This window comes from Pongo pygmaeus, chromosome 5, assembly GCF_028885625.2.
Source record: "Pongo pygmaeus isolate AG05252 chromosome 5, NHGRI_mPonPyg2-v2.0_pri, whole genome shotgun sequence".
Taxonomy (NCBI): Eukaryota; Metazoa; Chordata; class Mammalia; order Primates; family Hominidae; genus Pongo; species Pongo pygmaeus.
Window position 1 is genome coordinate 99252165 of NC_072378.2, and position 18086 is coordinate 99270250.

General features: G+C 37.3%; 1 protein-coding gene across 15 annotated transcripts in view; it reads right to left on the reverse strand.

Annotated features, from left to right (window-relative positions):
• Positions 1 to 18086, reverse strand: part of USP45 (ubiquitin specific peptidase 45) — an 85905-nt gene that overhangs the window by 39379 nt on the left and 28440 nt on the right. For 11 of the 15 annotated variants that reach the window (XR_010126754.1, XR_010126756.1, XM_054492515.2 and 8 more), the window contains 2 exons: positions 13550 to 13680; positions 6968 to 7055 (listed from right to left, as the gene is read on the reverse strand). Coding sequence is in view for 9 of the 15 variants with exons in the window: in XM_054492515.2 (XP_054348490.1) it covers positions 6968 to 7055; positions 13550 to 13680 (219 nt within the window). In the remaining 6 variants the exon portion in view is untranslated. Of the gene's footprint in view, positions 1 to 2102; positions 2186 to 2229; positions 4200 to 6333; positions 7056 to 13549; positions 13681 to 18086 lie in introns of those variants that run through there. The other 4 variants (XR_008503264.2, XR_010126755.1, XM_054492519.2 and 1 more) reach the window with 4 other exon arrangements.

Genomic DNA, 18086 nt, shown 5'->3' on the forward strand with positions numbered 1-18086 from the left:
TAGTTGTCAATAATGATTATGTCTTCAGCAGCTCTCAGTAAATGACAAGGTTTATATTAACTATTTCTACATCTCTTATGTATGTTTTAGGAAAGATCCAATCTCACAGAAAAGTTTCAGAATAAAACTACATACTCCAAGAATAAAACTTAATAAGTGACCTTTTTACATTAACTATGCCCCTAATTGGTGGATGAATTTTGTCTTCCTAATTCAGATTATGATAGTAGGATGAGGGAAAAGTTTGTTAATTATCTTTCAAAAAAAAAAAAAAATTTTCTTTTTTTTTTTTTTTGAGAGTGTCTTGTTTTGTTGCCCAGGCTGGAGTGCAGTGGTGTGATCACTGCCCACTGCAGCTTTGACTTCTCTGGGTTCAAGTGATCCTCCTGCCTCAGCCTCCCAAGTACCTGGGACTATAGGCACACACCATGACACCTGGCTAATTTTTAAAAAATTTTTTGTAGAGATGGAGTTTTGCCATATTGCCCAGGCTGGTCTTGAGCTTCTGAGCTCAAGCAAGCCACCTGCCTCAGCCTCCTAAAGTGCTGGAATTACAGGCATGAGCTGCCACACCTGTTTTTTGTTTGTTTGTTTGTTTGTTTGTTTTGTAGAGACAAGCTCTTCCTATGTTGCCCAGGCTGGTCTCGAACTCCCAAAGTGCTGGGATTACACGTGGTGCCTGGTCCTTCCTATCTTTTGATCAGAAAAGATGACTATGATATATTAAGTGAAAAAAGACAAAGTACAACAAGTTATATATATGGTATATGCCACCTTTTGAATAAGGAAAAAAAGAGCATAAAGGAAGAAAGACAAGAACACGGGATATAAACAATGGCAAAGTCAAAACACAAGAGAGGCAAAGGGAACTCTCAGGAGCATGGTTAGGAGGAATTCCAGAGTGACACCTGTACATCAGATACGAGAGGTAAAGAACCCAGATTGGAGCAATGAGACTTATGAATCAGACATACTGTCAACACCAAGATCCCCTTCTGCCATTATAACATGCTTTTAATCTAAGAACCCAATATTACATGGAGAGGGAGGTGATCACATTCTTATTCTCGCTCCATGCCCTGCTGCCTGGATAAGCAGAAGACACTCATGACCCCTCAGAATTGTTCTGCTGTGTATGATTTATGTTTCTTCTGTGTATGATATATGTTTTTTAACACATTCTCCTCCAATAATTGTGAAGCTGAGTTTCACTTATTACTAACTGGCCTGTGATTAACACATTATATTTCCTATAACTGTTTACTGTCCTCAAGCATATTTTGAAAATTAATACAAGATTCAAAACACTTAAATATTTTACAAAGTAGGGGATAAAAGCAAACATACAGCAATTCATACCGTGTGACACAAGTCCTGAAATACACTTATATACTATAAAGAAATCAAACAATAAAATGTCTCCCAGAAGCTATTAAATAGTGAAATAATCTCCAATTCAGACTCAATAAATTTGAAAGTTGATATAATTCAGACATTGTCTAAGCTAAAGTTGACTTTTACACCTTGAAAAAAGAATTTATTGAACTAAAGTAAGCAAATTGGAATTGTGTAAATTCCATGCAGGAGAAATATTTAATGAACTTAAATGAAAAATTCCAATAAATACCAATGTTCACCCGTAAATATTTCATATAATCATAACATTTCAAACAACTCAAGAGGAATACTTCTAACTCAACTTAGTCTGTAAATTTATCCTACAATTTAAACATTTTACTAATTCAGACATGATTTTTGATATGATTTAATGAAACTTTGCTATATATCCTGAAATGTCGTATCACTCAAAAGAAGCTAAGAAGTTACCAATTCAAGCAGCAGGAAAAAAGCTAAAAAGCTGTGATTACACCCTAAAAAGAGTAAAATGAAATTGTTTACATTATTAACTTTTAAATATTAGACTTTTGCTTTTTAATTTCGATCCTAACCATGAATTTACATTCTCTACTCTAAACTGTTTAAAAGTCAATTAATAGGTAATTCATCAAGTTGAGGAAAATAAATGAGTTTATGTCCATATACAATTCCACACTGTTAGGAGTTATGCTTTGAACAATTTAGGTTAAAAGAAAGATACATACTTTGGTCAGGGAGCTGTTAATAACTGTAGCACTTAATCAATTAGCAGTATCACGGTTCAACTATTTCAAATCTCCACCTTATACTTTAAAAACAAGAATGAAAATAATGTACAGTTTAAGTTAGCTGAGATATTGTCTTTAAAATAATTCTAACCAAAAATATATTACAGTAATAAATCTTGAAGATAATAAAAATGTAATATCATTAATTTAGTGACTGTGCAAATTATAAGGAAAAAACAAAGAAGCATAAATGTATAAATTAAAAAGACTGCCTTATAAAAGAACTACTTCTAGGAAATTTGATTTTGTACATGAAAAATTTACAATTTCTGCACAAATGATCCCTTAAGTACTATATTCAGCAAGAGTATATTCCTCAATGTTGTAGTTCAGAAAAGACTTCAATGAAACCATATGAAAGGAGGTCAGCAGTTTTTCATCATTACTAAAAGATTCTGGTGGCAGACATAACACTGTAGCCTTCTTCAATCAAGAAACACATGGCAGTGACACACTACAACAACAGCACGATTAACAGCTGTGGAGTTCCCAGGCCAGACAATGCAGCTCCTGCCCTGATACTCACTGTAGCTGACCGTCAGGACTGTCCTCGCTTATGAAATTGAATAGATCCACAGACTTGACATTTTAATTTTACTGTACCATTTAAAGCCCTCAAATAGTGCAAGAAAGATAAGAGCTTTCAAAACCAATGTGTCCTGCTGGGCTGCCTAAGATACTGTGTATCCCAATGCACCATTATGACTAAACAATAATTTAATTATAACAAAGACTGCTACCGAATTATAGAGGTAAGACAGAAAAAAGTGACAGGGATATATTTTACTTTTTTTTATAACATCAACAGAAAAAAAACCCCAAGACATAATTTTAACCTATTCACATGACTTTTAACTTCACTTACATAATTTTTTTTTTTTTTTTTTTTTTTTTTTTGAGAACGTGTCTCACTCCCTCACCCAGTCTAGAGTGCAGTGCCACGATCACGGCTCACTGCAACCTCCACCTCGAGTTCAAGCAATTCCCCTGCCTCAGTCTCCTGAGTAGCTAGGATTACAGGCACGCACCACCATGCTTGGCTAATTTTTGTATTTTTAGTAGACACGGGGTTTCACCATGTTGGCCAAGCTGGTCTCGAACTCCTGACTTCAGGTGATCTGCCCATCTCAGCCTCCCAAACTGCTGGGATTACAGGAATGAGCCACCATGCCCAGCCCACTTACATAATTTTTAATTCCATTTAATGATACATGACCACCACATAGTAAACGTATTCCTGCAAATCATGGGGAAAAAAATAATTCTAGCAATTGATAAATCTGAATTAATCTTAAAGTAACTCATATCATCTGTAGGCCCATTTATTGTTCATAATATAAAGAGCAACCTGTTCCCACAGTGCCAACAACATGCATCTACCCCTCAACAAGAACAGCAATATACCATAATTATTGAATCCGCTTTAATACTTTTACAAATAGTAAAATAATTGTGGTTACATTTTAAATAGCAGACTTAAAATCATTATTTCTACTGACTACAGATGTCCAAGCATTAAAACTAAACTTCAATCAGCAGTATTTTATAGAATTAGAAAGATTATTAGTTTGGGAGTCAGAAAGACTTGAGTTTGAAGCTCAACTCTAAGTATCAGTTCCTAGCTCTAAGAAAATGTGATCAAATACTAGCTAGGGGACTATCCTAATATCCTCAATGGTTAACTAATTATAAATCTCTTTTTTTTTTTCTTTTTTAGACACAATGTAGATAAAACAACACAGTATTATCCTGTCGGTTTATTAGTTTATTCAAATACAACATATTCAAAATAATTGCAAATCAAAAGAAACTAGCTAGTATAACACATAAGAATAATTATTTTGATTTCTTCCCAATTCAAATTCTCAAAAAAAGTTGCGTTTAAGGTTAAGCACATACAACTCATTCAAAAAACATTCACAGGGAGCCCAGAGTGGCAGCTCATGCCTGTGATCCCAGCACTTTGGGAGGCCAAGGCAGGCAGATTACTTGAGGTTAGGAGTTTGAGACAAGCCTGGCCAAAGTGGTAAAACCCTGTCTCTACTAAAAATACAAAAAAAAAAAAAAAAAAAAAATTAGCCAGGCTTTGTGATGTGTGTCTGTAATCCCAGCTATTCAGGAGGCTGAGGCAGGAGAATCACTTGACCCCAGGAGGTTGGAGGTTGCAGTGAGCCGAGATCACAACACTGCACTGCAGCCAAAGCAACAGAGCAAGACACTGTCTAAATAAGCAAGCCTAGTCAACACAGTGAAACCCCATTTCTACTAAAAGTACAAAAATTAGCTGGGAATGGTGGCACACCCTGTAATCCCAGCTACTCGGGAGGCTGAGGCAGGAGAATCACTTGAACCCGGGAGGCAGAGGCTGCAGTGAGCTGAGATCATGCCACTGCACTCCAGCCTGGATGACAGAGTGAGACCCTGTCCCAAAAAAACAAAACAAAACAAAACACACATACACACACACACACACACACACAAATTCACAGAACACCTACTATGTGCAAGGCACACAGGACAGAGACAATACATAGTACCATTCCTCAAAAAGATCACAATCTAAGAAAGCTGACAGATAGGGACATAAATCTAAATAGAAAGTGGTAGGGTTTATGATCAAATATGTAAAAGTAGAGAGGTGGCAGAAAAGGAATGACACCTCTAAAAGCTGAATTCAATTAGCTTAATAAGAAAGTCAATAAGCAGACAATTAAAAATAGGATTGTGCTACATGATGTTTTATAGCAGGAGAGAGTAATTAACTCAATCCTTATTTTTAAAGGAAACTTTAAAGAAAATATTAGAACTCTAATTTTCTCTTCACTGGAAACTGGTCACTAGGAGTAAAGAGACACTGCCACACTACAATTAAAACAGGATTTTTGTTGTTTTTCAAGGTAGGCTCTGCTCTGTTGCCCAGGCTGGAGAGCAGTGGTGCAATCACAGCTCACTGCAACCTCCGCCTCTTGGGTTCAAGCGATTCTCATGCCTCAGCCACCCAAGAAGCTGGGATTACAGGTGTGCACCACCACGTCTGGCTAATTTTTGTGTTTTTAGTAGACACATGGTTTCACTATGTTGGCCAGGCTGGTCTGAAATTCCTGAGCTCAAGTGATCTGCCCACCTTGGCCTCCCAGAGTGCTGGGATTACAGGCATGAGCCACCATACCTGGCAGAATTTTTTTTAAAAGAGGAAGGTCCATCTTGCCTAGCACTACTTATCACAAGCACGTATGCACTTCACTGAACACTTGGCTGCTTTTATTACATATTACCATATAGATTAAGAAATATATTTGCCTTGAATGGAAAACAGGTTTTCATCTATTACTCCAATTATGACTGACAACGGCTGCCCACAATGGTGTGCTCAGAAAATAATTCTGAGGCTGAACCCAAACTCATCTGGACTGTTAGGAACGATCAGCAATGTCTTCTATGAGTAAGAGGGAGGAAAACAGAGAATGTGTGCTGTGTATCTGACATCCTTAATATCTTGCATTTTCTCTGATAAACTGAATCCTATGTGCACAGGAAACCCCTCCCCAGAAGAAGTTGAATTTAACTAATTTAACATTAAAGTCAATAAAGAGCCAATCAGTTAGGGGATAGGCCTACAATCAACACTGGGGAATCTATCCAGTCCACAGGCTATTCCTTTTCTGAGAAATGCTCTCTCATCCAAGAGGCTGGGACTCCTCTCTCCTAGCCACAAACAACTGATCCATGAGTGGAATCTAATCCAACATGGAATAATGAAGTTTCTCTCTACTGGGAATTTAAAAATAGAGAATCATGAATAGCCAGTATAGTTTTTACACACATGGAACTATGACATGCAAATACTGCTTGGTCTGCATGGAGAAAAATGAAGAAAATCTACAGAGCCAGAGAAACTAGGATAAGAAGAAGAATGCTTTCTGGATTCCTGACAGCTTTCCTGTTCTTATATCCCCCAGGAATATCTCCCTGCATCTTAAGATTCCTTTTTTTTTTTTTTTTTTAATGGCATTTCGCTCTGTCACCCAGCTGGATCTCGGCTCACTGCAACCTCCACAGCCGGGGTTCAAGCGATTCTCCTGCCTCAGCCTCCCAAGTAGCTGGGATTACAGGCACATGCTACCACACCTGGCTAATTTTTGTATTTTTAGTAGAGACAGGGTTTCACCATGTTTCCCAAGCTCATCTTGAACTCCTGACCTCAGGTGATCCACCTGCCTCGGCCTTCCAAAGTGTTGGGATTACAGGCATGAGCCACCAGGCCTGGCCACAATTCCTTTTTACTTAAGCTAGTTTAAATTATTTTATTTACAGCCAAAGGACATTAACTAAAAAGGACAATAGGGCTGTAAAAGGATAAAGGTAAATATCTTACAGAAGAAAGAAAAAATATCTAGAATATTTATTCTAAAAAATTAAATTATTTCTCAACTGTACTTTTAAATTGTAATAGAAATTACTTACTTAGTTGTTTTTTGTTTGTTTGTTTTTTGAGACAGAGTCTCACTCTGTCACCCAGGCTGGAGTAGTGCAGTAGCGTGATCTCGGCTCACTGCAACCTCTGCCTCCTGGGTTCAAGCAATTCTCATGTCTCAGCCTGCCAAGTAGCTGGAACTACAGGCATGCACCATCATGCCCGGCTAATTTTTATATTTTAGTAGAGACAAGGTTTCGCTATGTTGGCTAGGCTGTTCTGAAACTCCTGACCTCAGATGATCCACCCCGCCTTGGCCCCCCAATAATCCCCTAGTTTTGTATCCTCTTCTTGAAGAGAATACATGATATACATAAAGAAACCTGACCTTTGTTTCTTCTGTCCTCACTGCATCCAGAAGATAATGAAGAAGCTCCTGACTGTCCTGTTGCTGGAAATCTTTAAATCGAGGTGCCCTGTGATTTAAAAACAAAAGAGGAAAGAAAAAAAGAATATTCATTCCATGGTTCATCAACACTTTTCTCTAAATGCACTTGAAATAGCGTATTATTAGCCGGATGCGGCAGCCTACGCCTGTAATCCCAGCATTTGGGAGATCACTTGAGCTCAGGAGTTCCAGACCAGCTTTGGCAACAAGGCAAAACCCCGTTCTCTACCAAAACACACACCCACACACACAAAATGGCATAAAGACGCAGTTTATTACTTTTCCAACTAAATAGATGAAATGTGATTACTGGTCCAATTAGGGTGTGATCTTAAGTGTGCACTGAGAATATGGCTATCATTTATTAAGCAACTACTATATGTTAAGCACAATACTAGTAGTTTTTCACATGTTCAGGCATAATCCTCCAACAACTTTGTTGGGATGTACTGTTTTCTCCAACTTACACATGAGGACTCAGCGGTATTGTTTAAATCATTTGCAAGGTCATACAGTTAGCAAATAAACCAGTATTCAAACCCAAGCCACTGTGATTTATTATCTTCCTACCTTAACCAAAAGGAAAGCAAGAGAGTGTTCATATTTCATATAAAGGACTATAAGTTGATCTCCCTGTGAATATATTTTTTAAGGACTTGATAATTAAATTTCCTCTGTATTAACTTAATAGAAAGATCAGGTACTATTCATGGAGACACTGACATAGGAAATATTTGTTTGATTTCAGTAACTTTAAAAAGTAACCTACAGTAAACTCTAATGCTAAAATGAACATTTTGCCTTAAGTGCAGACAAGTATTAAATCTGGAAAGTGTTCTGACCTAAGATGAAGAAATAATTCTGTCAAAATACAAAATAATGAGAATATATCATAGTAGAAGACACATTTACAACTATTTATGATATTTACAACATATCTCATGTGATATACAAAACAGCACTGTTCAGGAATTTATAATTAATATAAGTTCTACCTTATGCGTGAGAAAATTGAAGAACAAGGTAAGTGCCACTAACATAACTACAGGTCTTTTGACAGAGTGCAGTACTTAATTATTTTTAATTATTATCTCATTTTTATTTTTGCGAGATGGAGTTTCACTCTGTCACCTAGGCTGGAGCGCAGTGGCACAATCTCAGCTCACTGCAACCTCCGCCTCTCAGGTTCAAGCAATTCTCCTGCCTCAGCCTCCTGAGTGGCTGGGACTACAGTTGCTGGCCACACCTGCCATCATGCCCGGCTAATTTTTGTATTTTTAGTAGAGGTAGGGTTTCACCATGTTGGCCAGGCTGGTCTGGAACTCCTGACCTCAAATGATCCACCCACCTCAGCCTCTCAAAGTGCTGGAATTACAGGCATGAGCCATCATGCCCAGCCAAGTGCAGTACTTTCAGCATTATTCTTCATTATCTCAGGATAAATATTCATCCTAATAATTCAAAGAAAGTGAGTCCCTGACTGCTAAAACATTAACCGGTCATCAATCTAGCCTGTAAGAGGAAACACCACTCCAGACATTCTTGCTAACTAGCAGCACATAGCAACATGCTGACAATACTTTGTTACCTTGATGGGCTTCCCTACTTGCACGTGGTGGACAGAACCCACCTCCTAGATTAGAGATGAGGACAGAAACCAAGATGGACACATATTCTAATCCTATTTGGACCTCCACAGCTGGCATCAGGAGAGGCAGAAACTGCAGAACCGTACACTTATGCCGTACACTCCAAGGAAGGCCAGTGAAGTAGCAGATGACTAGAGGAGGGAACAGGAGAATCCTTCAGAGATCTTCACTAGCCAAGGTGTAGGTAGGAGGAGGGGGCAGTTTATGGCTTTCAAAGCAGACACACAAGGAGGAAATCATTCCTGAACAAAGAGAAACTGCCTCCACCATGTCTCTGCCTATAGCTCCTTCTCAACCAATGCAAAAACTATTTACTGCCTTCTAAACCACTGAAGAAAATTTAATAAACTTAGATTTTTTTTGTTTTGTTTTGTTTTGTTTTGTTTTTTACCTAGGAATGGGCAAAAAAAATCATAGGATGATTTCTAGACTCTATGATGGAGCCTATCTGAGCTACCCATACCAAGAGAGACTTTCAAACCTATTAAAGGATTAGAAGATAAAAATCACCAAACATATGAAAATATTCAGCCTATTCAAAATAAGGGGAACCCTAAGGATTCCCAGGAAATGTACTTTAGTAAAAGTATTGCCATGAGAAAGAGGAGAGGACTTTTAAAAACCTCAAGGCATGAGAGAAAAATATATGTACAAGCATAAATTAGGAGACTGTCAAGAAAAAGAAATTTAATCCACTTCTATGTTCATCACAGTGTTATTCACAATAGCAAAGACATGGAATCAACCTAGGTTTCCATATATGGTGGATTGGATAAAGAAAATGTGGTCCATATACACCATGGAATACTACACAGCCATAAAAAAGAACAAAATCAAGTCCTTTGCAGCAAGCAACATGGAAGTAGCTGAAAGCCATCACCCTATCACCCTAAGTGAACTAATGCAGAAGCAGAAAACCAAATAAAACAAACAAAAACCACAAAGTTGAAGACCTTGCTCCCAAATAAGGCTCATCACAAGTGGTCAAAGTGTCTGATAATCACCACTGTAACAGAAACTTCAAGAGACTGGTTCACGTACACACAATATGAATAAACCACAAATTATGCCAAGTGAAGGAAGTCAGATAAAAAAAGAGTACACCCTATATGATTCCATTTCTATAGAATTCCCCAAAATGCAAACTAATCTATTGCAACAAAAAAAAAAACAGGTAACAGGTATACCACCTAGGGATGGAGTTTAGGGGAGAGGTTCTAGAGAAAGGGATTATAAAGGGGCCCAACAAAACTTTGGGGGGTGATGGATACATTCATTATATTGAATGAATGTATGTATATATACATATATATACACACACACACACATACACAAAGTGTATAGATATGTCAAAACTTATCCAATAGTATACTTCATTTTTCAGAGAGACAGGGGTGACAGGAGTGCAATGACATTAACAGCTCACTGAACACTCAAAACTCCTAGGCTCAAGTCATCCTCCTACCTCAGCCTCTAGAGTAGCTGGGACTACAGGTGTGCACCATCACACCTCTGGCTAATTTTTTTTTTTCATAGAGTCTCCCTATGTTGTCCTGGCTAGTCTCAAACTCCTGGCCTCAGGCAGTTCTCCCACCTTGGCTCCCAAACTGCTGGGATTATAGGCATGAGCTGCTGTGTCTGGCACCAGTAGTACACTTTAAATATGTACAATTTATTTTATGTCAAATATACCTTACTAAAGCTAGTCAGAATATCCACCAATACAATTTACTATTCCAACAGCCAAAAAAAAAAGATTATTTGGATACAGAAAAAGCATTTTAAAAAAATCCATTTCTTGATAAGAACTCTCAGAAAAAAGAAAAACTAAGAATAATTGGGAATTTCCTCAACCTGATAAAAGGCATGTATGAAAAATCTATAGTTATTATCACACTGACGTGTGAAAGACTGCATGCTCTCCCTTTAATATCAGGAATAAGGCAAGATGCCTATTTCACCATTCTAACATTGTATTGGTGGTCCTTTTTCATTTTTTTTCCAAGAAGAGTCCTATTGCAATATGTATTGGTTGTCCTTGACAGTGATATAAAATGAGAAAAAGATATAAAATGATACAGATTGGAAAGAAATAAAACAATCTTCATTTGCCAATGACATTGTCTACATAGGAAATACCAACAAATCAACATAAAGCTAAGAGAACTACTAAAGCAAGTTGGGTAGGGTAGCGAGAAACAAGGTTAACATACAAAAATCAACTGTATTTCTGTATATTAACAATGAACAACTGGAAATTGAATTTTTTAAAAAGAGTACCATTTACAATAAATAGCATAAAAACATGAAATTCTTAAGATAAATCTAACAAAATATGTGCAGGATTTGTATGCTGAAAACTATACACCCTTGATGAGAAAAATCAAAGACCTAGAAAACTGGTAAGATATCACACATGAAAAGATTCAACATTGTTAAGATGTTGATTCTCCCCAAATTGATCTACACATTCAAAACAATCCCAACTGACAATCTGATTCTATAATTTACATAAAAAAGCAAAGGACCGGCTGGGCGCAGTGGCTCACGCCTGTAACCCCAGCACTTTGGGAGGCCAAGGTGGGCAGATCACCTGAGGCTGGGAGTTCAAGACCAGCCTGACCAACATGGAGAAACCCCATCTCTAGTAAAAATACAAAATTAGCCGGGTGTGGTAGCGGGCGCCTGTAATCCCAGGCTGAGGCAGGAGAATTGCTTGAACCCAGGAGGCGGAGGCTGCGGTAAGCCAAGATCATACCATTGCACTCCAGCCTGGGCAACAAGAGCGAAACTCCGTCTCAAAAAACAAAAGAGGACCTAGAATAGTTTGAAAAGGATGACCAAAATTTGAGAACTTACGCTACTCAATTGCAAGACTTACTATGAAGCTACAGTAATCAAGACAGTGTAGGCTTTGGGGTAAAGACATGTAGATCAATGAAACAGAATATAGTTCAGAAATAAACCCAAACACATGTGGCTTAAATCTTTACTTGATTTTTAAAAAATATATTTGTCTAATATATACTTCTTTTAAAAGTAAACGCCATAAAACAAACAAAAGGCAATTTAAAACTTTTCAGCCAAGCATGGATGATGCTCATGCCTGTAATCCCAGCTACTTGGGAGGTTGAGCAGGGAGGAATGCTTGAGCCCAGGAATTCGACTATGATTGCGCCACTGCACTTGAGCCTGGGCACAGAGCGAGACCCTGTCTCCTAAAAAATACAAAAAATAAATAAAACTCTTCAAATAATGTTTGATCTAGTTATTCTAAGAATTTATCCTACAGATGTACTTCCACAAGTACTGTGTATACATACAAAATTGAGTAAGTTATACACACATGTGCTAACATGGAAAGATGTATAAAATATCAAGCAAGTTGCAAAAGATTTGCATATGTCTGTATATGTATGATCACTTTTGGAAAGAATCAGTTAATAGTTACTTCTGAGGAGTAAAGAAAGGAGTTTGAATTTTTATCTATGAGTGTCCATTATTTTAATAATAATTTTTAAAATGTTAATAAACCTTTATAACCAGGAAGAAAATTATACAAAACAAGTTATTTCTGGCAAAGTCAGAAACAAATTTCTAAAGCATACAATGCCCTAATAACTTTTTTTGTTTTAATTTCAACTTTTATTTTAGATTCAAGGGGTACATGTGCAGGTTATCTGGGTATATTGTGTGATGCTAAGGTCCGGAGTACGAATGATCCCGTCACTCAGGTACTAAGCATAGTACCCAATAGTTAGTTTTTCAACCCTTCCTCCCTCAATCTCTCCCATCTCTAGTAATCCCCAGTCTCTACTGTTGCCATCTTTATGTCCATGAGTACCCAATGTTTAGCTTCCACTTATGAGAACATGTGGTATCTGGTTTTCTGTTCCTGCATTAATTCACTTAGGATAATGGCCTCCAGCTGCATCCATGTTGTCGCAAAGAATATGATTTCATTCTTTATTATGGCTGTGCTAAAAACTTTTTAACTCTGTGAGACACTCATGCCTCTGAGACTTTTGCAGGTTTTTTCGGTCTTCAGGCTTTGAAGAAATACCATTTGCCAACCAAATGAAACATACACTAAGCCCTCTATTTTGGACTATATTTAAAATATCATGGCATTCATTACTAGTTTTAATTAAAATGAGATTTTAAAGTCTATAGATATACAAAAATGCAAGCTCATATTCAAAGAATTTTCCTTCTACATATTTCAGTAATTGTGGACTGGACTAGCTTGTGAGTTCCATGGGGACAGGGTGCATTTGTGACGCAATATATGTTGTGTACCCCTGAATTGTAGCAAGCACCTCATAAAAATCAAGCTCTCAATTTTTTATATAAATGAATACATGAATGCATTAAAGTCAGATCCTTTATGTGTTTATTTCCAGGCACATAAGGATATGGTTTTTAAACATACTATAATACCTTGAGAAATTCACTTAAACTCTATTTGCCTCAGAGCTCATCTTTTAAAATAAGAAAGCTAGATTAGATGTTATCTTACAGTACTTTCTAGATTTTATAACTCTATGATTTTCTCACTTTATGGTATTACAACATAGGCATCCAAGTCAGGACAGACCTCTATTTGATTCTCAGCTTTTCACTCAGACTAGGTGAGCCATTTAATTTCTGTGTCTCCATTTCCTTATATATGAGGATAATCTGCTTCTTCTGAGGACTGAGATATAATTTTCATAAAGCAGAGAGCTATAACTAATAAATTTTAGTTCTTTCTCTTCATAGTCAGGGCAATGATAGCAAAGTTAGAGTAAAAATGACTATTCATGTTAAGTGATGAATACATTAGTATTTTGTAACTCATAATTATTTATATTAAAAATGTAGATGCACCCACTTCTGACAAAGCTGATTAAAAAGAACTTTAGGAGAAAGTGGTCCTTTTTCAGTCTCCTTCATGCTGTGAAGAAACAGGAACAAGGCTGAGGTCAGTGGTCCAGGCCTTGAAAGTTCCACCACTAATGGGTCCTTTAAAAACATGATCAACTCTATGTCAGAAATGTACAATTTAAAAATAACATTAAAAATCTGTGAGTTACACTCTGCTTAAATAACACCAACTAAATTGCCTCAATTGTATTAAGAAACTTTATTATTTCATAAATAAAATATATAAAAATGGAAAACAGAATACCTGCCTTGAAAAACACAAGTATTTTCATATCCTCTACCCTTTGCTTAATAAAACTATTAGATCAAATGATATCACCAATCTTTAGTTTCTTGTCACTGTCCTTTAATGCACTCTCCTATAAATAAAATCACTAATCTACTTAATGTTTGTACCACTCCACAAATAATCATACATTATTTGCTAGTAAATAATGTATGATTATTTGTGTATGATGTATGATTATACACCTTTCTTTTCCCCAAATATTTTACTAGTAAAGTAATAATGTGGAATCATGTAACAAATTCAGCATAACATCTCCCTCTTTTAAAGGGGAGAGACATCAAGCTTGACAAAAGCAGCTAACATTGGGTGAAGGATTAACCCATTTAATTCTAGAATTTTTTTTCCCCTCGAAATCTGGTTTCTAAAGTATTATCCCCACCAATAACACTTTCTTCTAAAGGACAAGGAATAGAAAGCAGATCCCAAATATAAACCTGGGACATTAAAGAATGTTATGTTCCAAGATAACTATTGAATATATTTTCCTATTCCTATATTCATGAAATAACTGTTACACATGTATTTCATAACAACTATCTTTAAAAATCCACTATAATCACAGAAAGGACAGGCTTTAATTTTCCATAGTTTTTTTTGTTTTTTGTTTTTCTTTTAAAGAGACAGGGTTGCCCAGGCTGGTCTTGAACTCCTAAGGCTCAAGCAAGCCTCCTACCTTGGCCTCTCAAGTAGCTGGGATCACAGGCGTGAGCCACCACACCCAGTCAAAATTACAGAGGACTCAAGATAGACTTTGGTTTTTTTTTTTTTTTTTTTTTTTAGACGAAGTCTCACTCTGTCACCCAGGCTGGAGTGCAGTGGTGCGGTCAGCTCACTGTAACTTCAAACTCTTGAACCTAAGTGATCCTCCTGCCTCCACCTCCTGAGCAGCTGGGACTACAGATGCATGCCAGCATATCCAGTTGATTTTTAAAATTTTTGTAGAGACGGGGGTAGAGAGGGGTCTCACTTTGTTGCCCAGGCTGGCCTTAAACTCCTGGCTTCAAGTGATCCTCCCACTCCAGCCTCCCAAAGTGCTAGGGGATTATAGGAATGAGCCATGGTGCTCAGCCTTCCATAGTTTTTGAATGTCAAAAGTGCTTTTCTGGGCTGGGTGCCATGTCTCACATCTGTCATCTCCACACTTTGGGAGGCCAAGGTGGAAGGATCACTTGAGCCCAGAGTGGAAGGCCCGCTTGGGCAACATAGGGAGACCCCGTCTCTGCAAAAAAAATTTAAAAATCAGCCAAGTGTAGTGGCATGTGCCTGCGGTCCGAGCTACTCAGGAGGCTGAAGTGGGAGGATCCCTTAAGCCCAGGCTGCAATGAGCCATGATGGCACTACTGCACCCCAGTGTGAGTGACAGAATGAGACTGTCTCCAAAAAAAAAGTGTTTTCTCTTCTGCTGTAAACCTAAAACTGCTCTAAAAAATAAAGTCTATTTTTTTTTAAAGTGTTTTCTGCCATGTTAACTGAAAGTTACCTGAAGGGTCAAAAGTAAAATCTAAGGTAATTTTAAAGTTCAAGTACCAAGTTGCGCTTCCCTTTTCCCAATGAAACTATTTTTTAGACAGAATAAAAAACCTTCAGAATGAGATGAGGAAATAACCTTAGTTTTAAAAAGTACATTGAGACCTGGCGCAGTGGCTCACGCCTGTAATCCCAGCATTTTGGGAGGCCAAGGCAGGTGGATCACCTGAGGTCAGGAGTTTGAGACCAGCCTGGCTAACATGGCAAAACCCTGTCTCCACTAAAAATACAAAAAAAAAAAAAAAATTAGCTGGGTGTGGTGGCACGCACCTACGGTCCCAGCTATTCAGGAAGCTGAGGCAGGAGAACTGCTTGAACCTACGAGGCGGAGGTTGCAGTGAGCCGAGATTGTGCCACTGCACTCCAGTCTGGGTGACAGAGCAAGACTCCATCTCAAAAAATAAATAAAATAAAAATAAAAAATACACTTAAACTTTGAAAACAAAAGTTTGCTGAAAACACAAGGAGGATGAATTTCACACATAATGTTGACAGAAGCCAAATGCAAAATAATGTATATAGTAAGATTCCACTTATATGCAGTATTAAAACAGGCAAAACTAATCTATCCTGTTAGAAACCAGGTTGGTGGTTACTCATGTGGGTTAGGGAAGTAGTGAATGGGGGCGGGGAAGTTGAAGGGGCCTTCCAGATGCTGGTAATGTTACTTGAGCAAGGTATTAGTTACACAAGTGTGTTAGCTGTGAAAATTCATCAAGCTATACACTCATGATATACATTTTTAAGAATATTTTCATTAAAAAGTTTTCCACACACATTGTTGATATGCACATAAATATTAAATTGAATCCAGCAGCATATAATATCATAACTAACTGGGGTTTGTAACAGGAATACAGCATAGGTTTAACATTTGAAAAAGGAATCAGTGTAATTCACCACATTAACAGAATAAAGAAGAAAAACCATATGATCATCTCAACAGATGTGGGAAAAGCATTTGACAAAATTCAACATCCATTCCGACAAAACTTTCAGAAAACCAGCAATAGAAGGGAATGTCCTCAACCTTATAAAGAACACCTCTGAAAATTGTACCTTCATATGTAATAATGGGAGAAGGCTGAATGTTTGTTCCCCTAATTTTGGGATTAAGGCAAGGCTGACTGCTCCCATCATCTCTATTCAACACGTTACTGGAGCTCTGAGCCAGCACAATAAGGTAAAAAAATAAAAATAAAAAAAAACGGTATATAGACAAAAGACAAAGATAAACTGGCAATTCAAAGGGCAGTAACCAACTCAAAGAACAGTGCCACAGCTCAGGTCAACTTTATGCCCTAAAAACCTAAGACATAAGATTGAAAATTACCCTGTTAGAATGATACAAATCTAAAGTTATTAACTACAGTATCTAATTGCCATATAGTAATCCTGAGACACAGCTCTGCATGTCAAATATTTAAACTCAACATCCAATTGCATTTAACAGGAAATCACATTTAACAGGTCTTTTTAAATGACTAGGCAATAACTTCCCTTTAGTAGTTTTAAGGATCTCACTACACTTTATTTAGAATAGGGCATTGGAATCTATCATTAAATTTTTAAGGGGCTGAACAAGAAATGTTTACAGGCTGCCTTTTGACTATATACACATATATATATGGTAAACATTTACATGTATAGTAAATATTTATATATTTAAAAAAGGAGATTATATATATAACAGTATGTTATATATATAATAATACTGTCTTTCAAAGCTATATATATATATATATATAAAACAGTACTGTCTTTCAAAACTGCCTACTGGGAAAAACAATCTAAGATTACTAAGCATTTTTAGAGGGCTAAGCATTTTTAAAACTTTTTAAAATTGTTTTCAAAAGTCAGATCATGAGCTATACATATACTCTAACTTACACACACACACACACAGGCTGATCAATTTCTCACTAGAATTATCCTTACTAGTATCAATACCCCCCAGCCAAAGTCCATCAGAAACATACCTATCGTTAAACTAGGTGGGTTTATTACTTGTGGCAGTGAGGGAGATCACACAGCATGGGGAACTACAGGGTGTCCTAGTAAGAGAGAGCTGTAAAGAACCTACCCAGGATTTAGCCTCTGGTTGAATAATCTGAAGGTGGGTTTCAGGAAGCAGAGGTTTACTCCAGAGTGAATGCCCTCAGAAAGCGAGGGTAATTCTATCATGGGACATCTCAATAAATCTTACATATTGTGGCAGTTGGTGGGGGAGACTAAAATGAGGATAGATCTCTAACTAGTAAAGTAGCAGTCATTCATTTCTCATTTTGGCTGAAGGAGGATGTTTGAGATTTTCTAAATGGCAAAGTGACCTTGTTTTAGACAAAATCATGAAGTGGCCTTGCTTTGTCTTATTTCATCGTAGTCTTAGAGAAACCTTGTATCAGATTGTTATCATGTGGGATTATCTGAATAACATGGCCTAACTGTGGGTGCCAGGCCAGCTTCTGAATATCAAGGGCTGCTCTTTCTTTCATCTTTCTCACTAGCTTAAAAATCTATCATCAGGCTAGGCTTCAAAAAACCTTTAGATGCGGCCGGGTGCAGTGGCTCACGCCTGTAATCCCAGCACTTTGGGAGGCTGAGGCGGGTGGATCACGAGGTCAGGAGATCAAGACCATCCTGGCTAACACGGTGAAACCCCGTCTCT